We start from the raw sequence: 27,634 nt of genomic DNA on the forward strand, positions 1-27,634 counted from the left end.
TGCCTTAACTTCCTTTTTTAAAATCCGGACATTTGCAGATGAAAATAATCTCTGTTACTTTTAAAATTGCACTTTACAAAATATTCATATAAATGTAAGTGTTTTGCAGATTTATTTCAAAACATTCTAAATTCCCAAAATCTTTACTGATACAAACCCACATGAATGAGGCAATTTGGAGAGTTAGTGTAAACAGGCACCACTTTGTAGTAAGTTTGGTAAAGATAAAGCATTTCAGCACATGTTCTGCCACAAAGCATTTGGGACTCTTATGTTAGAGCTTCAGAATTCCTTCTGAAGAAGACAAAAGAGAGACTTCCTGTCATTTCCACTGGTTTCTGCACGTGGGACCAATATGGGCAAAGTTTAAACAGATGCAAATGGTAAGGGGAGCAGACAGTGTCACGTCTTGTTTTACGTATTTCTTCATATCCAGATTGGATTTAAGTCATTCTCTTCTTGGAGCTTTCAGAGTACACTGCCACTAAAGTTAGAGCATGCTTGAATGGTTTATTTCACCGATATTTGCTTATGGAAATAAAGGGGAGTGGCCGAGGGGAAAGGAGAAGAGGAATGGAGGAGGGGTTTGAGGCTGAGGGAGGCTCTGACCACAGCACCGAGCACCGGCAACCTTGTCTGATGTGATCATTAACCTTCCTGCAAAACACAGCTGGCAGTTCTCTGAGGTTTGTCATTAGAATGTGAAGACAGCCACACGGATATTGCACAGACTATTTACAGATCGTTCGGTTTACATTGAGAGTCATTGCTCCACTTCTGTGCGGTAGGAAAATGAAATTTCAGCAATTCCTTTTTGCATTTTGTATTTGTATTATGAGTCTTCTCCTTATCAGCGGACACAGACCAGGTAGGCCTTTGATATATTTGTACAAGTAACTTGTTTTGCCTCTTTGCATCCCTGGGTCTCTGAGTGTGATCGTGTTTATCTGAAAACCACTTAGGTGTGCTTGCAGTTAGTAGTATTGGGGATAAATGTGTAGGATTTTGAAAGTATGCTGTCTATCCTGTTGGGTGTATTATTTCAATATTAACAGCCAGACTTCGAAATGATAAGTATTTTACCACTATTTTTTCTAAACGCAAAGAAAATAGATCTCTAAGCTATTGCAGATGATGTTGTCTTTACAAGTAAAATGAAACAGAAATGTTCGTCTATTCATTATAAAGGTAAATAAATCTATAGATTTTTAGGTAAAATGCAAACTCCAAAGCAGTTTATTTAAAAAGTATGTTGCTGCCCAGAGTAGGGACTGAATTAACATGCAAAAAGCATAATGCAACAAAATGCAGATGAAATTTTAAACTTTCAATAGCTGTTATTTCTAATTATGTAACTAGGAATGTCACTTAAAACAAGTGCAGTTTTTATTATTATTATGCTTATAGAGCTAAAAAGCATCAAAAATATGTATGGTAAAGATACATAATATTAATTTACTTGACACATTTTCAAAGATGATATCAACTGTATTGTACTTAACCAACAGAAATTTAGTACACAAAAGTATTCTAATGTACATTTACTTCAAAACCAAATAGCTAAGATTTCAAAGAACTGGTAAGTTAAAAAGAAAGAAAGAAAGAGAGAGAGAAAAGAGGGAAGGAAAAAAGGAAGAAAAGAACAGGAAAAAAAATTAGAAAGTTAAAGTTTTCTGACTCAGGAAAACCACAAACCCAACTTTAAATAAAAAGATGGTAATATTTACATCCAAATATGTTAGATTATTCACTTGATAATATACTTCTTCAGTTAGAAAAGAAAATGATGCATTACTTGTTAAAAATTCACACTTTGCTTTTTAGTGAATTAGAAGTTTGATCACTGTGAGTTTATTTCAAATGATGTCCCCGATCTGTTCTTTTACATAAATAAGAAAAAGTTCCAAGTCAGCAACTCTGAGAAAGCAGCTTGATCCCTTCTCATTGTTCACGGCAGTCAGTATTCAAACCATTTATACTTTTCGGAAATACAGAGTAGCTTGGACAATGTTCTTACAAAATATTTGTGATTAATTTACTACATAAAAAAAGATCTAGGAGGATTTAGGAAAAAAATCATGTAAAAGGAGGAGGATATTACTATTAAGATGTTGCTATATTGCTTAATGATGTTAATAGAAAAATAAATAAGAGTAAAAGAAGATCTTGCTATTAACATTAACTGTTAGGAACACCCCTTTTGTATATGCATCACATTGATTTTTAATTTTACAATCACATTTGAACAAATTGCAAATAACCACAGTCTAGTTCGGCTCCAAAATATGTTTGAATTGTCTAGATTAAACAACAATTAAGCCTCTGAAAAATGCTCTTAATATTTCTCTCTTTTTCCTTCAGTTAATTTGACCATGAGAAGAAAATTGCGCAAACACAATTGCCTTCAGAGGAGATGTATACCTCTCCATTCACGAGTACCCTTCCCCTGAGGTATTTCTGACCAAAAATAGTTTTGCTACACTTAGGCGATGTTCCAAATTAGATATACCAGAGAATGTTTCTTCACAGTTTGTAACATGTGATAATGGCTTATGGCAATGTCAAGACTTTAGAGATGCATACCAATAAATGAAAGAGTGAAATGAATGACATGACTTTTGAGAATTACTTTAATAGCTAAGGAAGAAAATTAGACAGACGAGGACAATGTAGGAAAATCTTGATAACTGTTGAATCTGAGTAACAGCTATATGGGGGCTAATATTATTGTGGATGTTATGCAGAATAAGCCGATTCCCCTATTAAGCCCAGTGTGTATGAAAGCATTTGGACGTATTCACCCAACATCATACCATCAATGAACTACCATCAATACTTCAGGGTTTTCTTTTCCTCTTCTCCTCTCCTCCTCTCCTCCTCTCCTCCCACTCCCTCAACTCCTGTCTCCTCTCCACTCTCCCCTCTCCCCCAGGGTCTTGCTCTGTCACCCAGGCTGGAGTGCAATGATGTGATCTCAGCTCGTTGCAGACCCAACCTCCCGGGCTCAAGTGATCCTCCCACCTCAGCCCCCCAAGTAGCTGGGACTACAGGCATGTGCCACCACTCTTGGGTAATTTTTGTATTTTTTGTAGAGATGAGGGTTCCCCATGTTGCGCAGGCTGGTCTCGAACTCCTAGCCTCAAGTGATCCACCTGCCTTGGCCTTCCAAAGTGCTGGGATTTCAGATGTGAGCCACCACACCCGGCCCTCAGGGTTTATTTTTTTCTGAAAATATTTCTTTTAATAGATAAAGTAAACTTAATACTAATGAAATGGCAGCTTTCCAGTCTCACCAATAGTAGTGACCTTGATAGTCACATCTTAAGGATAAATTCTGGTAGAGTTTTGCACCTCCCTTTTCTTGTTTTTACACTTGCTAAATACTTTTACACCACCACGATTACCGGTAATACTGCTTCAATCAGCTAACTTCAAACACTGTCCAAGTTTAAGTTACTTCATACTAAAAAATACACAGTTTGGCATTCCATTGTAAGTATTTCAAGCTCATTAATTCATTAAAGATATATCTTCCTTAAAAAATGTCACAGAAATATCCCTCATCTGGTTAACATACACAGGCAATGGCTAAATTAGCTTATTCAGTTGGCCTGTAGAGTAGCTTTTATGGTTCCCCTCATTCAGTGGAAAGAACAGTTGCTATGTCTATTGTTTAATGCATGCTTTTCAAAGCCAGGGAAAGCCCTGTAGTAGAAAATTAAATGAAGGAGGAGCAATTTAGTAAGAAACATTTATCAAAAGGACTGAGACAAAAAATGTCAAGTTCTCTATGCCTATATCTGTAACAAATTAATCTTTGTTATCAAAATACAAAAAATAGCTTTGGTGGAGGAATCCAGAAAGATACAGTAGGAGGTTTACTGAGAAGCCAATTAATGGTGATTGAAACATGCTTTAAAAAGATTTTCTGTGTTAAAATATCCTTTGGTGTGTGTTGATAATGCTTCCAGCAGGGCATTTCAGTGTCATGTATAAAACAATGGTAAAAATCTGTGCTTAAGAGGAATAGAGACACCCCAGATTTTTCCAGCACTCCTTCATAAATAACAAAGAGGAGAGGACACATTTCACAATAGCAAGAGAATTCCTGCATATACAAAGAAAGACACCTTTCAAAATATAAACACAAGTCTTTAGATAACCACAGATTATCCTCAAATCACATACCATAAAAAGCAGTGTTACAAGTAAGCATGAGTAGTGAAATTTGAATTTTTAAAGTTGAGGGAAATTTTGACTTATAAATCAAGTTTGTAAACCAAAAGGAAATGTAATTAAAGCTTTGCAAACTACTTAATAATAGCAACCCTTTACAAAAGTTGACTGATAGCTTATGAAACTGCTTGGGTTACAGCATCCATTTTCTCAGTTTTAGACTAGTTCTACATTCCAGCTACAGTTCTTTGAAGAATGCTTAAAAGTCACCTGTTGGAATCTACTGTAAGAGTTAATGTAAGATAAACATTAGATGATTTTTCAAGACCTTGCTCAACCAGCACTATAATAACAAGTGCTACCTTCAGATCTGATAACATAATTCTCACTGTCCTAAATACTTTCCCATTTTTTATATGTTTTGCAACAAAGGCACTTTGGTAACTGGGTCAATGTACTGTAAACCTAGGTAGTGGACTCTAAGGCAAAACACCCATTTCATTTCTCCCCCTCTAATTTTTTGGATGCTTTAGATAAAATCACATGTGGTTATTTGATCAGTTAGGATCAAGTAAGACTTCGTAAAAGGATAGGTAAGGTAAACAATTGACTTTGAAAGTTTTCCAGATGAACCCTTTATTAGAGTGTTCAGACCTTTAGCTCATTTAATAGGAATGTCATATTATCTTTACTCAGTCAATTTTTCCAGCTCCTAGGGTCATCCTCAATGATCCCAGCCTACGCAACTGAATTAATTACGCAGAAAAATCCATGCTGTATGCAGTTCATTTCCTTGATTTTTTTTCTTAAAAACATTTTGGCATCACCTTCAGTCCTAAGTGATTTAGAGTGAAGGAGAGCAAGAGAAGGGGTGTCAGGAAATGCAAGTCTACAGGTTAATGTGAGGGCCCTAGAGTGGAAAATGAGGTCGCAACTTAAGACTGGAATGACTTCTCCCTTCCAATAGTAAAATCTCACCACATCAATGCTTTTATCTATAAGTATGTACTCTAAGGCCAGGTCCAGTGGCTCATGCCTATAATCTTAGCACTTTGGGAGGCGGAGATAGGTGGATTGCTTGAGTGCAGAAGTTCAAGACCAGTCTGGACAACATGATTAAATCTTGTCTCTACCAAAAAAAAAAAAAAAATTAGCACGGCATGGTGGCGTGTCCCTCTAGTCCTAGCTGTTTGGGGAGCTGAGGCCTCCAGGGAGGATCATTTGAGCCCAAGAGTTTGAGGCTGCAGTGAGCTATGATTGTGCACTCCAGTCTAGACCCTATCTCTAAAAAATTACTTAATTAATATGTACTCTAGATAACTACATACCCCATCAATATATACTCTACTCACTTTTTTTTTTTTTTTAAATTTTTATTTTTTGAGACGGAGTTTTCATTCTTGTTGCCCAGGCTGGAGTGTGATAGTGCCATCTCAGCTCACCACAGCCTCCACCTTCCGGGTTCAAATGATTCTCCTGCCTCAGCCTCCCGAGTAGCTGGGATTACAGGCATGCACCACCATACCCGGCTAATTTTGTATTTTCAGTAGAGATAGAGTTTCTCCATGTTGGTCAGATTGGTCTCGAACTCCTGACCTCAGGTGATCTGCTCGTCTCGGTCTCCCAAAGTGCTGGGATTACAGGCGTGAGCCACCGCGCCCGGTCTAGCTAGCTTTTTAATAACAACTGTAACACATGTTCATGGTGTAGAATATATTTCTAACAGCATAGAATGTAAAGTCAAAAGTACAAGTTCCCCATCCTACCCTATTGCCCATTTTCATGTTCCAGAGGCAATGACTATGAAAAGATTTTTGGAAAAAGTATCTTTTTTTTTTTTTGAGACGGAGTCTCGCTCTGTCACCCAGGCTGGAGTGCAGTGGCCGGATCTCAGCTCACTGCAAGCTCCGCCTCCCGGGTTTACGCCATTCTCCGGCCTCAGCCTCCCGAGTAGCTGGGACTACAGGCGCCCGCCACCTCGCCCGGCTAGTTTTTTGTATTTCTTAATAGAGACGGGGTTTCACCGTGTTAGCCAGGATGGTCTCGATCTCCTGACCTCGTGATCCGCCCGTCTCGGCCTCCCAAAGTGCTGGGATTACAGGCTTGAGCCACCGCGCCCGGCCGGAAAAAGTATCTTTTAATACATCATTTTTAATTGAGTCCAGCTAACACTCTCTTGTCACCCTCACTTGCTATTCAAACTTTGCTTCTAGTTTCCTATTTTCTGCCTTATTCTTACCCCCTTTCAGTCATGAGCATCTGAACCCCTTAACCAAACCTGCCCTGCTTCCCAACTCTTCCTGCAATTATCCTAGCATCTTCATCCTTCTCACTCCATTCTCTCCACCTGTTGAGTTTAACTGAAACCCAACTCTGCTTTCAGCATAGAATCTCTACCTTCGTGGAGCACTTCATCTCCAACTTTAGCTGGGTTCTCTGGGAAGAACTCTTCCGCGCTTCATATTCCTATTCAACTATTATTTCAAACTAATAACCTCTAGTTTCTTTACACTTCTTAATCTCCTCTTTCAACTCACAGCAAAAGATAACTCCTCTTACTTCATGGTGAAATAGGAGGTCATTGAGCCTGGAAATCCAACCTTACCCTGAAGCTACAGACATCTACATCTACAATGCTTCTTTTGTGTTCCCTTCCTAGTCCTTTTTTTTTTTTTTTTTTTTTTTTTTTTTTTTTTTGAGACAGGATCTCATTCTGTCACCCAGGCTGGGTGCCGTGGTGTGATCATAGTTCATTGTAGCCTCAAAGTCTTGGGCTCAGTTTATCCTCCTGCCTCAGCCTTCCAAGTATGTGAAACTACAGGTGTATGACACCATGCTTGGCTAATTTTAAGATTTTTTGTAGAGACAGGGTCTAACTTTGTTGCCAGTCTGGTCTTGACCTTCTGGGCTCAAGCAATCCTCCAACCTTGGCCTCCCAAAGTGCTGGGATTATAGGCATGAGCCACTGTATGTGGACCCTAGTCTTTCAATAAAAGATACCTCTCTTGGATATGGGTAATCTCCCTAACCTCAAGTACCTTTATCTAGCAATTATACTCCCTTGCTCCCCCAGAATGTTCAATATGTCAGCACTGATCTATTTTATCTTTAAAAAAAAAAAGACAGATGAAAGAGACAAAGACAGAAAGGAAGAGAAAGAGAAGAAATGAAACAAAGAAAGAAAGAAGACAGAAAGAGAGGAAGAGAAGAGAGAGAAGGGAAGAAAAAAGGAAAGAAAGAGAGAAAGAAAGAAAGGAGAAAAGAAAGCAGAGAAGAAGAAACAGAGAGGGAGAGAAGAAAGAGAAGGGAAGAAAAAAGGAAAGAAAGAAGGAAGGAGAAACAGGGAAAGAAAGAGAGAGAAAGAAGAAAAGAAAGAGAAGGAGAGAGAGAAAGAGAGGGAGGGAGGAAGGAAGGGGAAGAGAAAGAAAGAAGGAGAGAAGAAAGAAACAGAGAGGGAGAGAAGAAAGAAAAAGAGGGAGGAAGAGAAGGAAAGAAAGAAAAGAGTTCCACCATTGACTCCATAGTGCTCTCAAGTGACCAACCCATGTTCTCTTCATCTCTTCAAAGCCACATTTTTGGAAAAGGCAGCTGTTTTCTTTCCTCCCAACTATTTTCAACACATTCTCCCCTTTTTCTTTCTGGGGAAGGTTCATTATGACTTCCTCCTTCTGAATCCAGTGAATGTGTTTCAGTCCTGATCTCAGTTATCCCGCTGTAGGTCAAATGGAACACAAAATAATAACAATAATTTGACAAACAACACCTTACAACATACGCCTTTCCAGTTTCATCTGTTACCTGATTCTTTCCCCTTTGCCTGCCCCAGAGGGCATAAGAGTTAAGACTGTGTTTGGACCAACTGGATTCAAGCTCTGGCCACATAGCTCACTCTCTGTGATCATTGTTGGTAAGTCATTTATTCTCTCTGAGCTTCCCTCCACTTCCAGATCTATAAGATGGAACGTGTTATGGCCCTTACCCTATGATAACAATACTTGGCGCATAGTAAGTGCTAAATAAATAGTAGTTAGACTTACTATTACTTTAAAATCAGTCCATTCTTCACCTCTTAGCTGTTCTTCAAGCTATGCTTTTACCTAAAAGGAAAATTTTTTCACTTTTGCTCTCAGTATCATTCATCCTTTAGGAAACCTCTGATTTTAATACCCCTACTAATTACAAGAGATATGCCCACTTTTGCTCTCAGAGCACTATTTACATACTTCTGTTAAAATCCTTAACGCCCGGCATTAGGAAGTGTTAACTGACTGCAGTCCTCCCCTCTTCCCTCTGCATGCTGTCAATTCCCCGAAGCCCGAGGGTAGGTTTTACTTATCTTTGTATCTTCCGCCAAAAAAAGTGCCTGCAATACAGCAGGCACTTCATAAGTGTTTTTGTTTGTTTGTTTGTTTGCTTTGTTTTGTTTTGTTTTTGAGATGGAGTCTTGCTCTGTCGCCCAGGCTAGAGGGCAGTGGTGCAATCTCAGCTCACTGCAGCCTCCGCCTTTTGGGCTCAAGCAATTCTCCTGCCTCAGCCTCCCAAGTAGTTGGCATTACAGGTTTGCGCCACCACACCCAACTAATTTGTGTAGTTTTAGTAGAGACAGGTTTTCACCATGTTGGCCAGACTGGTCTCGCACTCCTGACTTCAAGTGATATGCCTGCCTCGGCCTCCCAAAGTGCTAGGGTTACAGGCGTGATCCATCATGCCCAGCCTCATAATTTTGCTAAAAGAAGTAAAATAGGCTGGGAGTGGTGGCTCACGCCTATAATCCCAGCACTTTGGGAGGTCAAGGCGGGCAGATGGCTTGAGGTTGGGAGTTCGAGACCAGCCTGACCAACACGGTGAAATGCCATCTCTACTGAAAATACAAAAATTAGCCAGATGTTGTGGCAGGCACCTGTAATCCCAGCTGCTCAGGAAGCTGAGGCAGGAGAATCACTTGAACCTAGGAGGCGAAGGTTGCAGTGAGCCAAGATCACGCCATTGCACTCTAGCCTGGGTGACAGAGCGAGACCATGTCTCACAAAAAAAGAAAAACAAAAAAGAAAGATGAAATGAAATGAAGCTTTTACTTATTATCTTTTAATTTAATATAATAAATTTAATACTTGTTCTCACTAGACACATACACACATTTTCAGATTTATTTTCTAATATTTCTAGGATGGAACTATGATTTTCTATCTCTGTGGTGGAGATATTTCCTCTTCTAGGAATTCCTTCTCTCATCAAGTCCAAACTCTCTGCCTCCTTGAGAGTTCTCATAAATTCCATTTTCCTCATGAGGCCCACCTGAATTCAGTTAGTTTAAAATAATCTTCAATCCTCCTAACAGTCACAGCACTTTTAGCAGTAGGCTTTTAAAGCCATTTATCACATTCGACTTTGTTTCTTTAGATTTTTGTCAGTATTGAAATATGAGCTCCTTGAAGACAAGATGTAGCCCCTAAAGCTTAAGGTACAAACCTTTGCTTAATATGAATGGCCCAAGAACTGCCTTAAATATGGGACATTCCTGTGAGGGCTGAAATATCTGCAGGACGTATTGCATAAAGCTAAATGAAATACAGAAAATTACTCTTTTCTAAATTAATCACAGCCCAGTGTCCAAAGGTCATGCTTGGAGGAAATCCCTAATGTCCCTAATTTACTGATGAGATAAAACTTTTCTGTAAAGATTATGATGCTAGCCGGCCACAGTGGCTCACACTTGTAAACCCAGAACTTTGGGAGTCTGAGATGGGAGGATCTTTTAAGACCAGGAGTTTGAGAATAGCCTGAGCAACATTGCAAGACACTGTCTCTACAAAAAATACATTAGCTGGCATGGTGGTGCATACCTGTAGTTCCAGCTACTCAGGAGGCTGAGGTGGGAGGATTGCTTGAGCCGAGGGGTTGAGGCTGCAGTACGCTGTGATCACACCACTGCACTCCAGCCTGAGAGACAGAGTGAGACTCCGCCTTAAAAAAAAAAAAGATTATGGTGCCTTAATGATAAATATATTTACTTATACATTTATATATCAAAGACATAGTGATGTTTATATTATAAACATTTATTAAGATAATTGTATATTCGTCTGAACAAAGTATGTATACAATGTTCCAGAGTTTCAAAGTTTTCTTTTCTTTTCTTTTGAGACAGAGTTTCACTCTTGTTGCCTAGGCTGGAGTGTAGTACAGTGGCACGATCTCGGCTCACTGCGACCTCTGCCTCCCAGTTTCAAGCAATTCTGGCTCGGCCTCCCAAGTAGCTGGGATTACAGGTGCATACCACCACGCCTGTCTAATTTTTTTGTATTTTTAGTGGAGATGGGGTTTCACCATGTTGGCCAGGCGGGTCTTGAACTTTTGACCTCAGGTGATCTGCCCACCTCGGCCTCCTAAAATGCTGGGATTAAAGGCGTGAGCCACCACGCCCGGCCAGTTTTCGTCATTTCAAAAACTGATTTCTCCTTACAAAATGTGTAACAATTCTTTCCATAGTTAGCTAAACTAGCTGCTCTCTACCATGTTGTTCAGGAATCTAAAATTTCTTTTTAGCGTAAATCCCATCTAATGCATTCCCCCCCTTACCCACCCCCATCTTCCTCTTCCTTCTTGGTATCACGGAAGGCATGGCCAGTCCTTCATATGTGCTGTGGGTACCATTCTCTCCCTAAGATTTCTTAGGAATTTCAAGCTGCCACTTACACCTTTACCTCTCTGGATCATCATGTCAAATTGAAAGTTTAAATGGTGATAAGCCTATATATTAAAACAAACAAGACACACATATACACATCCACACACCCCTTTGTCAATACTCATGATTTTTCTGTACTCATTGTCCCCGATTCATTATTTTGCATTCACATCTAAATCCACTTTAATCTGTCTTACATCTCCTTTAGAATTATCCTTATCTTACTAATTTTTTTTTTTTTTGAGATGGAGTTTCGCTCTTGTCGCCCAGGCTGGATTGCAATGATTCTATCTCAGCTCACCACAACCTCTGCCTCCTGGGTTCAAGCGATTCTCCTGCCTCAGCCTCCTGAGTAGCTGGGATTATAGGCATGCGCCACCACACCCAGCTAGTTTTTGTATTTTTAGTAGAGACAGGGTTTCACCATGTTGGCCAGGCTGGTCTTGAACTCCTGACCTCAGGTGATCCATCTGCCTTGGCCTCCCAAAGTACTGGGATTACAGGTTTGAGCCACTGCGCCCAGTCTGATCTTTCTAAATTAATTGACAAATTTTAGTCTTCTTCCTGATTTCACAGCAGAATTTAGCAGCTGGCTACTTGGCCTGCAAAAGTCCCTTCCCTTCAATTCCAGGGCACCATACTTATTTCCACTAAATCCTCAGCTGACCCTCTGCCCCTAAGCAGGCTGTTGTACCCTTCAAGGTGTAATAAAATGTATCTCTTCTCTCTCCTGCTCTGTTTCATCCATTCCTTTAGCCCCAATTACTGCTTTACACTTAATTATCATACTCCTGAGGGAAAAAAGAAAAATAGAAGACAACCACTCAAATGAGATCAAGCCAGGGCTATTTATTCAGAGTTTACATAGCAAGGGAGTCAGCCAGCATCACTTGAGTTTGGCAGGGGACCAAGACAGGCAGAGAATCTGGAAAGCTTCATTGTGAGAAACAGGGAAGGCTTTAGGTGTGATGTGACTGGAGATGGTTGGCCTGGGAAAGCTGAAGGCAGGCTATCTAGAAGCAGGATATCCTATTTAATTTGGGGAGTATATGTGGTTTCTTCAGTTAGTCCTAAGTTAGAATCAGGGGAGGAGGGATAGAAAGGACACTAGTAGTTCTTGACTAAATCTTGACCATCTGGGATCAGCTGCTGCAGAGGTTGTGATTCGGCTTCCTGGGCTGATTGTTGCAGTCTGTGGGTCAAAGCATTAATATAGGATCTGGCCATTGTACACTTGTACATATTCAGTCTCCCAGTTCCCAATTTGTCACCAGTTCACGTCACACAAGCTCAACTACTGTTTACCTTGCAGCAACCTTCACACCTCCACTTTTGCTTCTCTTCTATCCATTCTTTGTATTATGGCTTCTATACTGCTTAAGGTCCTTTAGTGATTTCTCATTACTCTTACAATTGAAATAAAACTCTGAATGTCAACCACAAAGGCGCTTCTCTGTGAGTTTGTCAAATATGTCATGTTCCTTAGCACTTCAGGGCTTTTACACATTGTTTTCTTCTGCCTAGACATGCTTTTTTCCTACTCTTCACCTTTTTCCTACTCAGTGAAAATTTTGATTAAATGTCACTTCGCTTGAGTGTGTATGTATGTGTGGGTGTGTGTGTACCATATATAACTTTTTTTTTTCAAGACGGAGTTTCCCTCTTGTTGCCCAGGCTGGAGTGCAATGGCGTAATCTCGGCTCACTGCAACCTCTGCTTCCCAGGTTCAAGCGATTCTCCTGCCTCAGCCTCCCAATAACTTCTTTTATTACACTGGCCAAAGTAACCTTGGTGAGGGTGGGGAGGGAGTGGGGGTGAGGGTGGGGGGTATGCGGGGGCTTGGAGTTCTTTAGGTATCACATTTCATTTATGTCAAAATTGTGCTGGAGTTTAGTTCAATTTTATACTAGTTCTCTTCACATTTTTTTCTAATAGCAACATTTTTATATATACAAAAATTATGTGCATAAATATGACATATATACACATTATTTAAACACATTTGAAAACCATTTACAGCTTCATCTTTTACTTAGCATCTAAATGACATTAAATCTAATTTACTTTTATATGTGCATAAATATGACATATATACACATTATTTAAACATATGAAATCCATTTACGGATTTGTCTTTTACTTAGATGTATTTATTTGTACATATGAAAACAGTAAGTTATTTTTATTTTACTTTAAGTTTCAGAATACATGTGTAGAACGCACAGGTTTGTTACATAGATAAACGTGTGCCATGGTGGTTTGCTGCACCTATCAACCCGTCACTTAGGTATTAAGAATGTCATTTTGAATGACACTATAGTCCAGTCAGCCCTCCATATCCATGGGTTTTTCATTAAATCAGCCAATGGCAGATTGAAAATATTTGGGGAAAAAACCAGAATGGTAGTATCTGTACTGAACATGTTCAAACTTTTTTCCTTGTCATTATTCCCTAAACAATACAGTATAACAACTATTTCCATACCATTTATATTGTATTAGGTATTATAAGTAATCTGGAAACAATTTAAAGTATACGGAAGGCTGGGTGTAATTTATATGCAAATACTACACCATTTTATATAAGGGACTTCAGCATCCATGGATTTTGGTATCCAAGGGAAGTCCTAGAACCAGTTCCCAGGGACACTGAGGGATGATTGCATTTCACTGTATGGATAGCCTTAATTTATTTATCTTGACTTTATTGACCAATATTTACGTTTTGTAGTATTTATTTATGCTATTTTGAACAATGTTGCAGTGAACAGGCATGCATACATATTTGAACATATGTACACTTATTTTCTTACAAAATATTCCTAGAAGTGGAATTATGAGGATATGTATATTTAATTTTTTTTCAGATATCATTTATACACCAGACAATTCACCCATTTAAGGTGTACAATTTAATGGCTTTTACTATAAATTCCTAAGTTGTGCAACCATCACCATGATCAATTTTAGAACATTTTCATCATCCCAGAAAGAAACCCCATACCCATTAGCAGGCATTCCCCGTTTCTCCCCAGTTGTTCAGTCCTGAACAACCACTAATCTACTTTCTGTCTCTACAGATTTCCCTATTCTAGATATTCCATATAAATGAATTCCTGTGATACATGGTCTTTGTAATTAGCTTTTTTTACTTAATGTTTTCAGGGCCAATCCATGTAGTAGCATGTATCAGTACTCCGCTCCAATTTATGACTGAATACAATTCCATAATATGGAAAAATCACAGTTTGTTTGTCCTGTCAACTATTGATGAACATTTGGGTTATTCCCGCTATTTGGCTAATATGAATCATTCTGCTGTGAACATTAGTATATAAGTTTTTGTTGGAACATATGTTTTCAGTTCTCTGGGAATTAAAAGAGAGGAATTGTTGGGTCATATGGTTATTCCATGTGTAACTCATTGAGGAACTGCCAAGCTGTTTTTCATGGGAGTGGCATCATTTCACATTCCCACCAGCAGTATATGTGGGTTCTTATTTCTCCACATACTTGCAAACACTTGTTGTTATAGCTATCCTAGAGGGTGTGAAGTGACATCTTACTGTGGTTTTGATTTGCATTTCCATAATGACCGAAATGTTGAGTATCTTTTCACGTGCTTATTGGATATTTGTGTCTCTTTGGGGAAATGGCTATTCAAATCCTTTGCCCATTTTTCAGTTGGATTATTTGTCTTTATATTGTTGAGCTGTAAGATATACATATATGTATATATTCTGAATACAAAGCCCTTATCTGAAATATGATGGGCAAATATTTTTTTTTTTTTTTTTTTTTTTTTTGAGACAGAGTCTCGCTCTGTCGCCCAGGCTGGAGTGCAGTGGCGCGATCTCGGCTCACTGCAAGCTCCGCCTCCCGGGTTCACGCCATTCTCCTGCCTCAGCCTCCCGAGTAGCTGGGACTACAGGCGCCCACAACCGCGCCCGGCTAGTTTTTTGTATTTTTTTTTAGTAGAGACGGGGTTTCACTGTGTTAGCCAGGATGGTCTCGATCTCCTGACCTTGTGATCCGCCCGCCTCGGCCTCCCAAAGTGCTGGGATTACAGGCGTGAGCCACCGCGCCCGGCCGATGGGCAAATATTTTCTTCCATTCTGTGGATGTCTTTTTTTGGTGTCCTTGGAGCAAGAAAGTTTTTAATTTTATTGACGTCAAATTAGTCTATTCTTCGGTAGCTTGTTCTTTAGGTATTATGTATTTTTTTTTTTTTTTAATTAATCGAAGGTCACAAAGATTTACATCTACTTTGTCAATTTCTGCAAAGAGCCATCTGGCATTTGGATAGGGATAGTTTTAAATTTATAGATCAATGTAGCAAGTATTGCCATCTTGACAAAATTAAGTCTTCCGATCCATGAAATGGAATGTATTTCTCTTTGTTCAGGTCTATTTTAATTGCTTTTGTAGTATTCACAGTACAAGTTTCGTACTTCGTTTGTTAAATTTATTCCTAAGTATTTTATTCTTTTGATGCTATTGCAAATGGAATTTTCTTAATTTCATTTCTGAATTGTCCATTGCTAATGCATAGGAATACAATTGATTTTTTATTGATCTTACATTCTGAAATTTTAATAAAATTACTGATTCATTCTCATAGGTTTTTCAGTAGGTTCCTTAGGATTTGCTGTGTCCAAGCTCACGTACAAGATCACCTGCAAATTGAGGTAGTTTCTTCTTCCTTTCTAATTTGGGTGTCTTTTTTCTTTTCTTGCCTAAGTGCTGTGATGAGAACCTCCAAAGTAGTTCAAGCAAACATGTTTGTCTTATTCTTGGTCCCAGATTTAGTCTTTCATCCATTAAGTATTACGTTAGCTATGGGTCTTTGTAGATGACCTTTATCGGATTGAGAAATTTTTTTCTATTGCAAGATTGCTGAATGTTGTTATTATGAAGGGAGGATGTTTGTTTTGGTCAACTTCTTTTTCTGTATCTAAATTATCATGTGTGACCAGGTGTGGTGGTTCACGCCTGTAATCCCAACACTTTGGGAGGCTGAGGGGGGCAGATTGCTTGAGCCAGGGAGTTTGAGGCCAGCCTGGGCAACACAGCAAAACCCCATCTCTGCAAAAAATGCAAAGAATTAGCCAAGAAGGTGTAGTGGTATGCACCTACAGTCCCAACTACTCAGGAAGCTGAAGTGAAAGAATTGCCTGATCCCAGGTCCAGAAAGTTGAGACTGAGTGAGCTGTGATCAAACCACTGCATTCTAGCCTGAGCAATGGAGTGTGACCCTGTCTCAAAAGAAAAAAAAGAAAAAAAAATACAGAAAACCAAATATATATTCACACACACATATATATGTATATATATATCATGTGTTATATGTTTTATCTCTTATTCTATTAATATTATGCATCACATTAAATGATTTTTGGATGTTAAATTAACTTTGTACTTCTGAGGTAAATCCCACTAAATCACAACGTTCTTCATATGTTGCTGAATTTAGATTGTTAGTATTTTGTTGAGAATTTTTACAGCTACATTCATAAGAGATATTGTTCTGTACTTTTCTTATGATGTCTTTTTCCGATTTTGGTATCAGGGTAACCATAAAATGACTTGGGAAGTGTTTTCTCCTCTTCTGAATTTTGGAAGAGTTTGGGAAAAAATGATACTAATTATTCTTTAATAGATTTATAGGATTCACCAGTGAAGCCATGTGGTTCTTTTTGGAAAGTTTCCTAATTGCTAATTCGATCTTTTTTCTTGTTATAGATCTATTTCAGATTTTTATTTCTTTTTGAGTCAGTTTTGGTAATTTGTGTTTTTCTAGGAATTTGTCTCTTTCTAGGAATTTGTCTATCTTATCTAAGTTATCAAATTTGTTGTCACACAGTTGTTTATATTATTTTCTTATAGTTATTTTTTGTTCTTGTAAGGTTAGTAGTGATGTTCTCTCTTTCATTTCAGAGTAGTATTTTGAGTCTTTTCTCTTTTATTCTTGGTCAGCCTAAATAAGGTTCATCAATTTGGTTGCTATTTCCAAAGAAACAACTTTCATTTTGTTGATTTTTGCTATGGTTTTTCCATTCTCCAGTTCATTCGTTTCTGCCATAATCATCATTATTTCCTTGCTTCTGCCTGATTTAGGTTTTGTTTGCTCTTCCATTTTTAGAGTCTTAAGTGAAATGTTAGGTATTCAATTGGGATCTTTCTTCTCTTTTACTATAGATGTTTATAGGTATAAATTTCTCTCCAAGTGCTACTTTAGCTGTATTCCCTAAGTATTCATTGTCATTCATCTCAAAATAGTCTCTTATTTCCCTTGTGAGTCTTCTTTGAGTTACTGGCTGTTTAGGAGTCTGTTGTTAATTTCCATATATTTGAGAATTTCTCAAATTTCTTTTGTTATTGATTTCTAATTTGATTCCATTGTTGAATCATCTATTTCTCCTTTCAATTCTGCCAGATTTTGCTTCATGTATTTTAGGGCTCTGTTTTTAAGTATATTTATCTTCTTAACTGTTCTATCTTCCTCAATTGACCCTTTTAGCATTATAAATGTCCTTCTTTGTCTCTAGTAACAATTTTTGTCTTTTTTTTTTTTTTTTTTTTTGAGGCGGATTCTTGCTCTGTCGCCCAGGCTGGAGTGCAGTGGCACGATCTTGGCTCACTGCAACCTCCGCCTCCCAGGTTCAAGCGATTCTCCTGCCTCAGCCTCCTGAGTAGCTGGGATTACAGGAGCCTGCCACCACGCCCGGCTAATTTTTGTATTTTTAGTAGAGATGGGGTTTCACCGTGTTGGCCAGGTTGGTCTAGAACTCCTGACCTTACGATCCACCCACCTCGGCCTCCCAAAGTGCTGGGATTACAGGCATGAGCCACCGTGCCCGGCTTTGTCTTAATTTTTTAAAATATGACATTATTATTAGTATATTCACTTCAGCTCTCTCTTATACTTGCTGCTTGCATGATATCTCTTTTTCCATCCTTTGACTTTCAATCTATTTTTGGCTTTGAATCAGAAACATGCCTTTGCAAAGAGCATATGGTTAGATCATGTTTTTTGTTTGTTTGTTTGTTTTTACCCAGTCTGACACAATCTGCCTTTTGAATGGATTATTTAGTAAGTTCATGTTTAATTTTATTATGTATATGGTCGAACTTACTTATGCAATTTTACTTTTTCTTTTCTATACGTCTCATGTCTTTTTTTGTTACTCTCTTCCTCCTCTACTGCTTCCTGTGCATTAAATGAGTATTTTCTTGGGTTTGTTGTTTGGTCACAAAAAAAAAAAAAAAAAGGAAAGAAAAATTAAGAATATTGTGCAGTATAACATTTTAATTTATTTAACAATTTTTCAGCTGGGAGAGGTGGCTCACACCTATAATCTCAGGACTTTGGGAGGCCGAGGCAGACGGATCACTTGAGATCAGGAGTTCAAGACTAGCCTGGCCAACATGGTAGAGTATTTGTCTCTACTACAAATACAAAAAAATTAGCCAGGTGTCTTGGCGCACGCCTGTAATCCCAGCTACTCAAGAGGCTGAGGCAGGAGAATCACTTGAACCCAGAAAGTGAAGGTTGTGGAGAGCCAAGATCGTGCCACTGTGCTTCAACCTGGGTAACAAATATGTATATATTGTAAGTTTGATAAGCAAAAAAAATCCATCTCATTTTCATCTGTCTTTTACAAAACACACACACATATATATATTATTTTCTTTTTTCTTTTTTCTTTTTGAGACAGAGTCTTGCTCTCTTGCCCAGGCTGGAGTACAGTGGCATAATCTGGGGTCACTGCAACCTCTTTCTTCCAGCTTCAAGCAATTCTCTTGCCTCAGCCTCCTGAGTAGCTGGGAATATAAGTATGCACCACCATGCCCGGCTAAATTTTGTGTTTTTGGTAGAGACTGGGTTTCACCCTGTTGGCCAGGCTGGTCTCAGACTCCTGGGCTTAAGCAATCCACCTGCCTCGGCTTCCCAAAGTGCTAGGATTATAGGCATGAGCCACCATGCCCAGCCACACATACATATTTTTCCTAGATGAGCTCTTGCTATGTTTTCCAGGCTGGTTTTAAACTTCTGTGCTGAAGCCTTCCTCTCACCCCAGCCTCACCAGTAGGTATGAGCCATCATGCCTGGCGCCATTTCATTTTTATGTTCAAATTTAGGCAATCTGAGTTGAGAGAGATGATTCCAGAAGAGGCATCTGCATATTTGTATTGCTAAATTAGTCACAGTTAGCACCCCACTATGACTGTGAGATGTGAAGTGAAAGTGAAATATGAAGGAGGTGGAAACTTCCAGAAATGAAGCAAGAAGCAGCCTTCATGTCTTCGGGAGGGGGCCAAAAAGAACCTACCTAGGGAAACATTGACACCAGTGGTGCACACCTATAATCCCAGCTACTCAAGAGGCTGAGGCATGAGAATCACTTGAACTTGAGAGGCAGAGGTTGCAGTGAGCCGAGACTATACCACTGCACTCCAGCCTGGGCAACAGAGTGAGACTGTCTCAAAAAATTAATAAAATAAAATAAAAATTTAAATTCAACCTTTTAAAGACACACGGGTGCTGCATTTCTATTGAAAAGTAAGAATACATAAAGATGCTTTCAGCACTGAAAAACACTGGTAAACTTCCATAACTCATTATTTAAAAAAAAAATTAAGCATGTGTTTATTGGTGTGCTGGATAGTATTTCTTTGATGTATTTCTTTTTCCTTTGCCTCTCAGATATAGATCTCTCTAGCTAACTTTACTGGATCTATCAGAAGAAGAAGAGGAGTGAAGGAAAGAGACCCAGCCACCCAAAAGAACTTCATGATGCCAACAGTGTGATTGCTTAGAAGTTCCTACACACAAAAAAAGGATCATTTGAAAGCACCTGGGATGGTTTATTAGCTTCAGAGGATTTTATTCTTCTTGGCTTCTCTTTAGAGGGAAAGTAACATAAATTCAAAAGGATTCCAATCTGAAGCCCAAATTGTTTGCCTACATAACAAAAATATTTCATCTTTTCCTGCACATTATTATTCTCTTATGGGTTAAAAAGAAAAATAGCTTTTAGTGTCTTACAACTCTCTCATGGTAAAAGGTGCAATAATTTAAAATGTTGCTTTCATATTCCTATAATTCTCCAAAAGTATATGTTTGAGTGATTTTCTAAAAACTGCTCAACCTGAAATCAACTGCATTGACCATTTGGCTTCTCACAAAAGGGAGAAAATAATTGGTTCTTTGATTATAGATAAAGACTAAGAAAAGCTATTAATTGCTGCCAATTTTATGATAGGCTTTAAGGTTTATGAAAGTATGATTTTTTTATTTCATGAGTAATGTTGTCCATTTGAAGGTAAAACATAAAATCCTAATTGTAGTTCATTTTATGTTCAAATGAAACCATTGTTTTTGGTTTTGTTTTTGTTTTGAGACAGAGTCTTGCTCTGTTGCCCAGGCTGGAGTTAAATGGCATGCTTTTGACTCACTGCAACCTCCACCTACCAAGTTCAAGTGATTCTCGTCCCTTAACCTCCCAATTATAGGCTGGGATTATGTGTGTGCCACCACACCCAGCTAATTCTTGTATTTTTTGTAGAGATGAGGTTTCACCCTGTTGCCCAGGTTGGTCTTGAATTCAGGCTGGAACCATTCATTTTTTAACCTTTCTCATCATGTAATTATAAGAACCCCATGTTTGATTTCCTTTGAAATTTTGTTATGTCCTTTATTATTTTGTATAGATAATTTCTTAAAAAGTCTTACTTAAAGTTGACATCTAAAATACAGTTATGCCAATGAAGTCCTACTCAGGGTGATATCTGTATCTAAAAGATGAGTGCTCAACATCCTATTAGGCTTTGTCTTGGTGTTGTTCATCCCGAGATGCTGAGACATGGAAATAAAAAATCAGAAGGAATTTAGGGATATGATTACTCAAAAAAGAAACTATCCTGTCTAAATTTGAGTTGTGTTGATAACTAGGTGTTCCTCAGATGCTAAGATGTTCTTAATTTGTATTTATTGAAGGATTGTTAGCTTAGTGCCACAGAATTTTTCTTACTTTATGTTAATTCCAGGTAAGAAATTTACAAGTTTATATCTTTTTTTTTTTCTTTTTCTTTCTTTTTTTTTTTTTTTTTTTTTTTTTGAGATGAGATCTGGATCTATCACCCAGGCTAAAGTGCAGTGTCATGATCTAGGCTCAACCTCCACCTCCCTGGCTCAAGCGATCCTTCCACCTTAGCCTCCCGAGTACCTGGGACTACAGGCATTCACGGCCACACCTGGCTAATTTTTGTATTTTTTGTAGAGATGGGGTATCGCCATGTTGCCCAGGTTGGTCTCAAACTCAGGCTGGTGAGCTCAAGTGATCCGCCTCCTTGGCCTCCCAAAATGTTGGGATTACAAGCATGTGCCACCATGCTGGGCCAAAAGTTCATATCTGGAGTAGAAGTTTTACTTTGTAAACATTATAAAGTAGAAGAAACTATAAACCATTAACCCTTATTTTGCTAAAATGAAAGGTTGGGGTTAATATATATGTAATTTTAAATAGAAAATCTGACAATACTGTGGAATTTCAAAGCTTATTAAAAGTGTCTTTTCAGATGAATTGTACTTTCCACAAGTGCATTTGAGTAGAAACATAAGCTAGTCTCAGTTATGTTTATGTTTATATTTATGTTTAAAACACATACTTGTTTGTATATTTTGTACTGAAAAAAAAACCACTTGATTGTCAAGATACACCTCATTCAATACAAGTCTAAACTCTTTCAAGTACAAATTCGCATATTCACATAAAAAATTACAAATCGGTTTTACCATTGTAAAGTAATGAAATGGTTATACATTTCTTAATTGTTCAATAAAACACTCAATGATTTGAATGTCTGGCTGTCCTTACTTTGCATAAGAAGTGTTCAGTGTTGAGTATAGTATGGTAGAGATGTTCCTGATACCTGTCTGTGTTTCCAGTGTTTGTTCATATTAATTGAGGCATTTAAGACTGAACAGTCTCGATACATCCCTTACCACTGCAGATCTTTTACGTCATTCAAGATTATCAGAGCAAGGGCAAAGATTCTCTCAAAGTGTACCAAAACTCAATAACCAGTGGCACATATGCTTGTTGACATACCAGAACAGGTCCTTGACATACAACTATCTTTTATTCACTGGGAGGTGAATGAGACCAGATGGGTGCCAAATCTGTGTTCTTTAAACTTAACAATTTTTATGGGTTGGTATTCTTTTAAGTATTTTTCTTGGAGATAGAGTCTCACTCTGTTGCCCCGGCAAGAGTGCAGTGACATGCCTTCAGCTCACTGCAACCTCCACCTCCCAGGTTCACACGATTCTGGTGCCTCAGCCTCCCAAGTAGCTGGGATTATAGGCGCCCACTACCACTGCACCTGGCCTAATTATTTTTCTATTAAAAGTTTTTTTTGGCCAGGCACGATGGCTCACATCTGTAATCCCAGCACTTTGGGAGGCTGAGGCTGGTGGATCACCTCAGGTAAGGAGTTCAAGACTAGCCTAAGCAACATGGAGAAACCCATCTCTACTAAAAATACAAAAATTAGCTGGGCGTGGTGTCAGGCGCCTGTAATCCCAGGTACTCAGGAGACTGAGGCAGGAGAATTGCTTGAACTTGGGAGGAAGGGGTTGTGGTGAGTCGAGATCACGCCATTGCACTCCAGCCTGCACACCAAGAGCAAAACTCTGTCTCCAAAAAAAAAAAAAAAAAGTTGGCCGGGCGCGGTGGCTCAAGCCTGTAATCCCAGCACTTTGGGAGGCCGAGACGGGCGGATCACGAGGTCAGGAGATCGAGACCATCCTGGTGAACACGGTGAAACCCCGTCTCTACTAAAAAAAATACAAAAAAACTAGCCGGGCGAGGTGGCGGGCGCCTGTAGTCCCAGCTACTCCGGAGGCTGAGGCAGGAGAATGGCGGGAACCCGGGAGGCGGAGCTTGCAGTGAGCTGAGATCCGGCCACAGCACTCCAGCCTGGGTGACAGAGCAAGACTCCGTCTCAAAAAAAAAAAAAAAAAAAAAAGTTATTTGTAATTTCTAACATTTTCAGAACACAAAGGAAAAGACTTTTTACAGAGTTTGATCAAGGTGGTTAAGGGGATCAGTAGTAATGGTGTCACCCCAATTTGGATCCCAGGGGTGAGTCAGTGAGTAGACCAGATGGAGGGTAGTGGACCAAAGAAAATCGTAAAGCCTGATCCCTTCTTTCAGGTTTTGCCGTTCTTACAGCTTCCTTTGAGGAACAAAAATCATTGTTTGTTGTACATTTGATCAGAAGGAAAAAGAAAAACTGAAATTAGTGGTCAGTGAAGTCTTCGGTCCCATCCTGAATCATTTTACCCTCCGTTCAGGGACAGGTCTAGAATGAGTGAGCACAAAACTGAAGAGTGTGCTGAAAATCTCTGCAATCAAGTTAACATTTGAACTCCATTTTTGGAAAAAAAAAAAAAAATTAACACCCACGGAAAACACATGATGAATAAAACATCAAAGTTTTAGATAAACACAGGATATATTAGGAATGAGTGTGGCGGCTCACCCACCCAAAGTGTAATCCCAGCACTTTGGGAATCTAAGACAGAAAGATTGCTTGAAGCAAAGAGTTAGAGACCAGCCTGTGCAACATAGCAGGTCTTCACCTCTAAAACAAAATAATTAGCCAGGCATGGTGGTGCATGCCTGTAGTCTAAGCTACTGGGGAGGCTGAAGTGGGAGAATCACTTGAGCTTAGGAGTTGAAGGCTACAGTCAGTTATGATCACCACTGCATTCTAGCCTGGGCAACAAAAATACCCTGTTGAAAGGAAGAGAGAGGGCCGGGCGCGTTGGCTCACACCTGTAATCCCAGCACTTTGGGAGGCTGAGGGAGATAGATCACTTGAGATCAGGCTTTCGAGACCAGTCTGGCCAACATGGTGAAACCCCGTTTCTACTGAAAACACAAAAATTAGCCAAGTGTGGTAGTGCCTGCCTGAATCCCAGCTACTCAGGAGGCTGAGGCAGGAGAATCTCTTGAACCCAGGAGGATGAGGTTGCAGTGAGCCGAGATTGCATTACTGCACTCTGGCCTGGGCAACAGAGCAAGACCCTTGTCTCAAAAAAACACCACCACCACCACTACCACCACACCGGAAAGGAAAGAAAGAAGAAAGAGAGAGAGAAGGAAGGAAGGAAGGAAGGAAGGAGGAAGGAAGGAAGGAAGGAAGGAAGGAAGGAAGGAAGGAAGGAAGGAAGGAAGGAAGGAAGGAAGGAAGGAAGGAGAAAATTAGTTAAACCATGTTAAAGCCTTTGGCAAAATGAAAAATCACTCGTTTGAATCTCATCAATAACAAGAGGCTTCTCTAGGCATATTGGGGCCTGAGTTTCAGCCCTCTGCTTCCTCCCTTCACTCTCACTTCCCAAAATGACCTCACTCCCCAAACTCCATGTCTGTAGCCCATTTTCCATTCTTGGCTTCCACTTGCTAAAGTGTTCATGGAAAGAACACCAGATTCTAGCCCTGGCTTCTTTTGCATCTAAGCTTTCATTTCACTATAAATCGTATTATTGGATTCCAAGGAGTAAGACAGTTCAAGTGAGGTTGATGATTTGAGGCTCTGGCCCCTGTCAACTGCTCTGCAGAAAGTATTATTAACCCCATCTGGAAGTCGGCCATCTGATTGTGCACCAGGAATTCACAAGGACTATCCACACCATCTCCTGATTCTGAACACTTTTAGAATTACTACAACACTCCCTATTTTTTTAAGTGTCCCCTTAATACTTCATATCAGCTTGGTTTTGTGGCACTTGCCATGTAAGTGACTTTATACTAGTCTTCAAGCTGGGCACAGTGGCTCGTGCCTATAATCCAGCACTTTGGGAGGCTGAGGCAGGAGGATTGCTTGAGTCCAGGAGTTTGAGACCAGCTTGGGCAACACAGCAAAACCTTATCTCCATAGAAAAATAGAAAAAAATAGCCAGGTGTGGTGACATGCACCCATGGTCCCAAGCTACTGGGAGTTCGAGGCTTCAGTGAGCCATAATTGTGCCACTGCACTCCAGCCTGGGAGACAGAGCAACACCTTGTCTCAAAAAAAAAAAAAAAAAAAAAAAAAAAAAAAAAGTCTTCAATAGGTGAAAGTAAAAGAATATTATGGGACATGCTGATGTGGGAGTGACTAAGCTCATGGGGGGACGTGAGAAGCAGTGGTGCCATCTTGGGAGTGGCAAAGGCAAGGTCCCCATGTTGATGTAGTCCAGTGGGCCCTGGGCACAAGCACAGCTTTCTTTTGGGGATCTTGGGGCTCATAGCAGGTACAGAGGACTCCACATCCCAGGGTAGGTGAATGAATAATATGCATCTTGGCCACGGGGCACCTCAGAAAGCGTGGTCTGCATTGTGAAGGGGCTTGCGGGGCAGGGCTATATGGGTGGACATTTTGGGAAGATTGGAAATTTTGACCTCTGGGTACTCTATTGGAAAAATGTTCCTCTTTCCGCACACCAGGAGTGGGTATAAACCTTGTTGAATCCAGTTCCAAGAGGCTTTATGTCCAGTAAGGAGCCCTAGAAGCTGCTGTTGGGCTTAGGGAGTTGAACTTAGGGTGAGTGAACTTCCTGGGATAAAAGAGGAGGCCTGGTCGAGGCTGGGGATGGCACTCCCCAGGAAAAGAACAGGGGCAGTCCCTTTGCCCCAGGAGTCTTGGGTACCCATCTGCCTTCCTGACTAGCTGCATTCTTGCTCTGGAAGGACCTGTAGACTTGATTTCCTTGGTTGGCCTCTCCTTCCACCAAGATTGTCCTTCTTTGGTGTTAGATTGTCATTTTGGTGGCACCTCAAATTACAGTCACACCAAGTGGGGCCAGACAGCCTACACTTGGTTGTTGATGGGCATGTGTCTGAGGAGACACACTTAGAGACAAGCCAGCATGTTGCTCTGGTCACCTAAGAGCTCTGCAGTCCTGGGGCTGTGAGTTGAGGGTTGTTGAGAGTGTGCAGAATCTGACGCTGCTGCTGCTGCCTGCGTCCTACATGGCGCTGGTGGCCAACTGAGCAGTTCTAGGCTCTGCTGCTGACTCTGTGGCTTTGGGCTGTTAACCTCATCAAGGCCAAGTTTCCTCCTCTTTAAACTGTGATATGAACAGTTTGTAAACTGTGTAGAGGTCAGGTGTGGTGGCTCACTCCTATAATCCCAGCACCCTGGGAGGCCAAGGTGGGTGGATCACATGATGTCAGGAATTTGAGAACAGCCTGGCCAAAATATAGTGAAATCCCATCTCTACTAAAAATACAAAATTAGCCAGGCATGGTTGCACATGCCTGTAATCCCAGCTACTTGGGAGGCTGAGGCAGGAGAATCGCTTGAACCCGGAGGCAGAGGTTGCAGTGAGCCAAGATCACGCCATTGCACTCCAGCCTGGGCAACAAGAGTGAAACTCTGTCTCGAAAAAAAAAAAAAGTGTGTAGAGCCTCACCAAGTGTTAGTACCCAGCAGGTGTTTTCTAAGATATAACTATAGTTATTATTACTTCTGCCATGTAGCTTTGGCTCCTCAGGAGTCTTCTAAAGTCCCTGCCCCTCGTGTGACTTCTCTCACTGTACCTCAGTGCAGCCCCTACCCCTGACCCCAGGGCAGCCCTGGCTCCCTCCTGGCTCCCAGGGCCCAATCCCAGCCCCTGCTAAGCCTCTCTCTCTGCTCCACGCCTGGAGTCTTGAGGCAGTGGACAGGTAACTGGTGGAAAGACGTCTTGGCCAGGCTGAGTGTTTCCTTCTTAATCTCAGCGTCTTTAGGTACAGAGTTGGCAGCTTTAGATCCTGTGCTTCTAAGGAAGGAAAGCAAGGGGAGGGTGTGGATAGTGGGGACCAAGAAGTTCCTAGAGGCAGGCCAGCAGGTGCCCCTCATCCCCCAGATGAGGCAGGTGGAGATGGAGTGGAGAGATTTGGGAACAGGAGGGGCCCCGTTCAAATGGTGATGTCCTGTGTGCATCGTCCTGAATCCAGACTCTGTCCAGACTTCATCGGCAGAGACCAGCGAGTGGATGGCCTGGCTTGTTAGGGATGCCACAACTGATGCCCCAGCTGAGGATGTCCACCTGGGTTCAAATTTCAGCTCAAATCTTGGACAAGACACAGAGCCTCCATTTCAGTGTTCCCATCTATGAACAGGGTCACACAGCATGAAACCCATGGGGCATTAGGGAGCATTAATGAGCTGATGCATGAAGAGTGCTCACACATTGCCTTGGCTCAGCAATGGATGGTGTCTGTCTCTGCTGTCAGAGATCACATGGACCCAGTGTGAGTCCTTCCCCACAGAGAGGGTCTCTGTACACCCTGCAGTGCTGTCCACTTGATCACGTGGCCACAGGAGGTGACAGCAGGCCACGGTGTTATTTAGTGCAATGATACCTCCTGCAGTGGGAACAGGGTCAGGAGGGATTTTTGGGGAGCAGGGCCACTCACTGGCCTAGCCCGAGGTACCCACCTGCCCTGCAACTGTGGTCTCGTGGGATCCAGGTGTTCCCCTCTTAAGGGCCATGACAAGAAATGGGAGTGTCAAGTGGTGGGGGAGTGAATGGCTGACTGCCCCTGCTTCTCTTCCCCAGACAGACCTCTTCCTATATCCTTTCCCCCCGCTTGCATCTCTTCCCAACTTCACCACAGGGGCCCCTTCCCAGCCTCACAGAGTGGGGTTAGGGACTCTGCCTGCTACTTTTTTGTCTTACTATTGATTAATAAATAGTACTTACCAGTGACTGCTAATTGTTAATGTGTATCT

The 27,634-nt window shown here is 40.5% G+C and overlaps 1 protein-coding gene across 1 annotated transcript; it reads left to right on the forward strand.

The window, feature by feature from the left end:
- The first annotated feature begins 743 nt into the window (after nt 1-743).
- On the forward strand, nt 744-20,421 carry APELA (apelin receptor early endogenous ligand). The gene is made up of 3 exons (XM_025386587.1): nt 744-868; nt 2,362-2,451; nt 19,578-20,421. Exons 1-2 carry the CDS (start codon nt 793-795, stop codon nt 2,448-2,450), a joined length of 165 nt encoding a protein of 54 aa, XP_025242372.1. The 5' UTR covers nt 744-792; the 3' UTR covers nt 2,451; nt 19,578-20,421.
- The last annotated feature ends 7,213 nt before the right edge of the window (nt 20,422-27,634 follow it).

Source organism: Theropithecus gelada, chromosome 5, assembly GCF_003255815.1.
Source record: "Theropithecus gelada isolate Dixy chromosome 5, Tgel_1.0, whole genome shotgun sequence".
NCBI lineage: Eukaryota > Metazoa > Chordata > Mammalia > Primates > Cercopithecidae > Theropithecus > Theropithecus gelada.

What these genes read in the sequence shown, in the direction of transcription:
- APELA (XM_025386587.1), top strand. Translation starts at nt 793, where the DNA reads ATGAAATTTCAGCAATTCCTTTTTGCATTTTGTATTTGTATTATGAGT. An exon ending in TATCAGCGGACACAGACCAG is followed by an intron (nt 869 to 2,361) that starts GTAGGCCTTTGA and finishes TTTTTCCTTCAG; the next exon opens with TTAATTTGACCATGAGAAGA.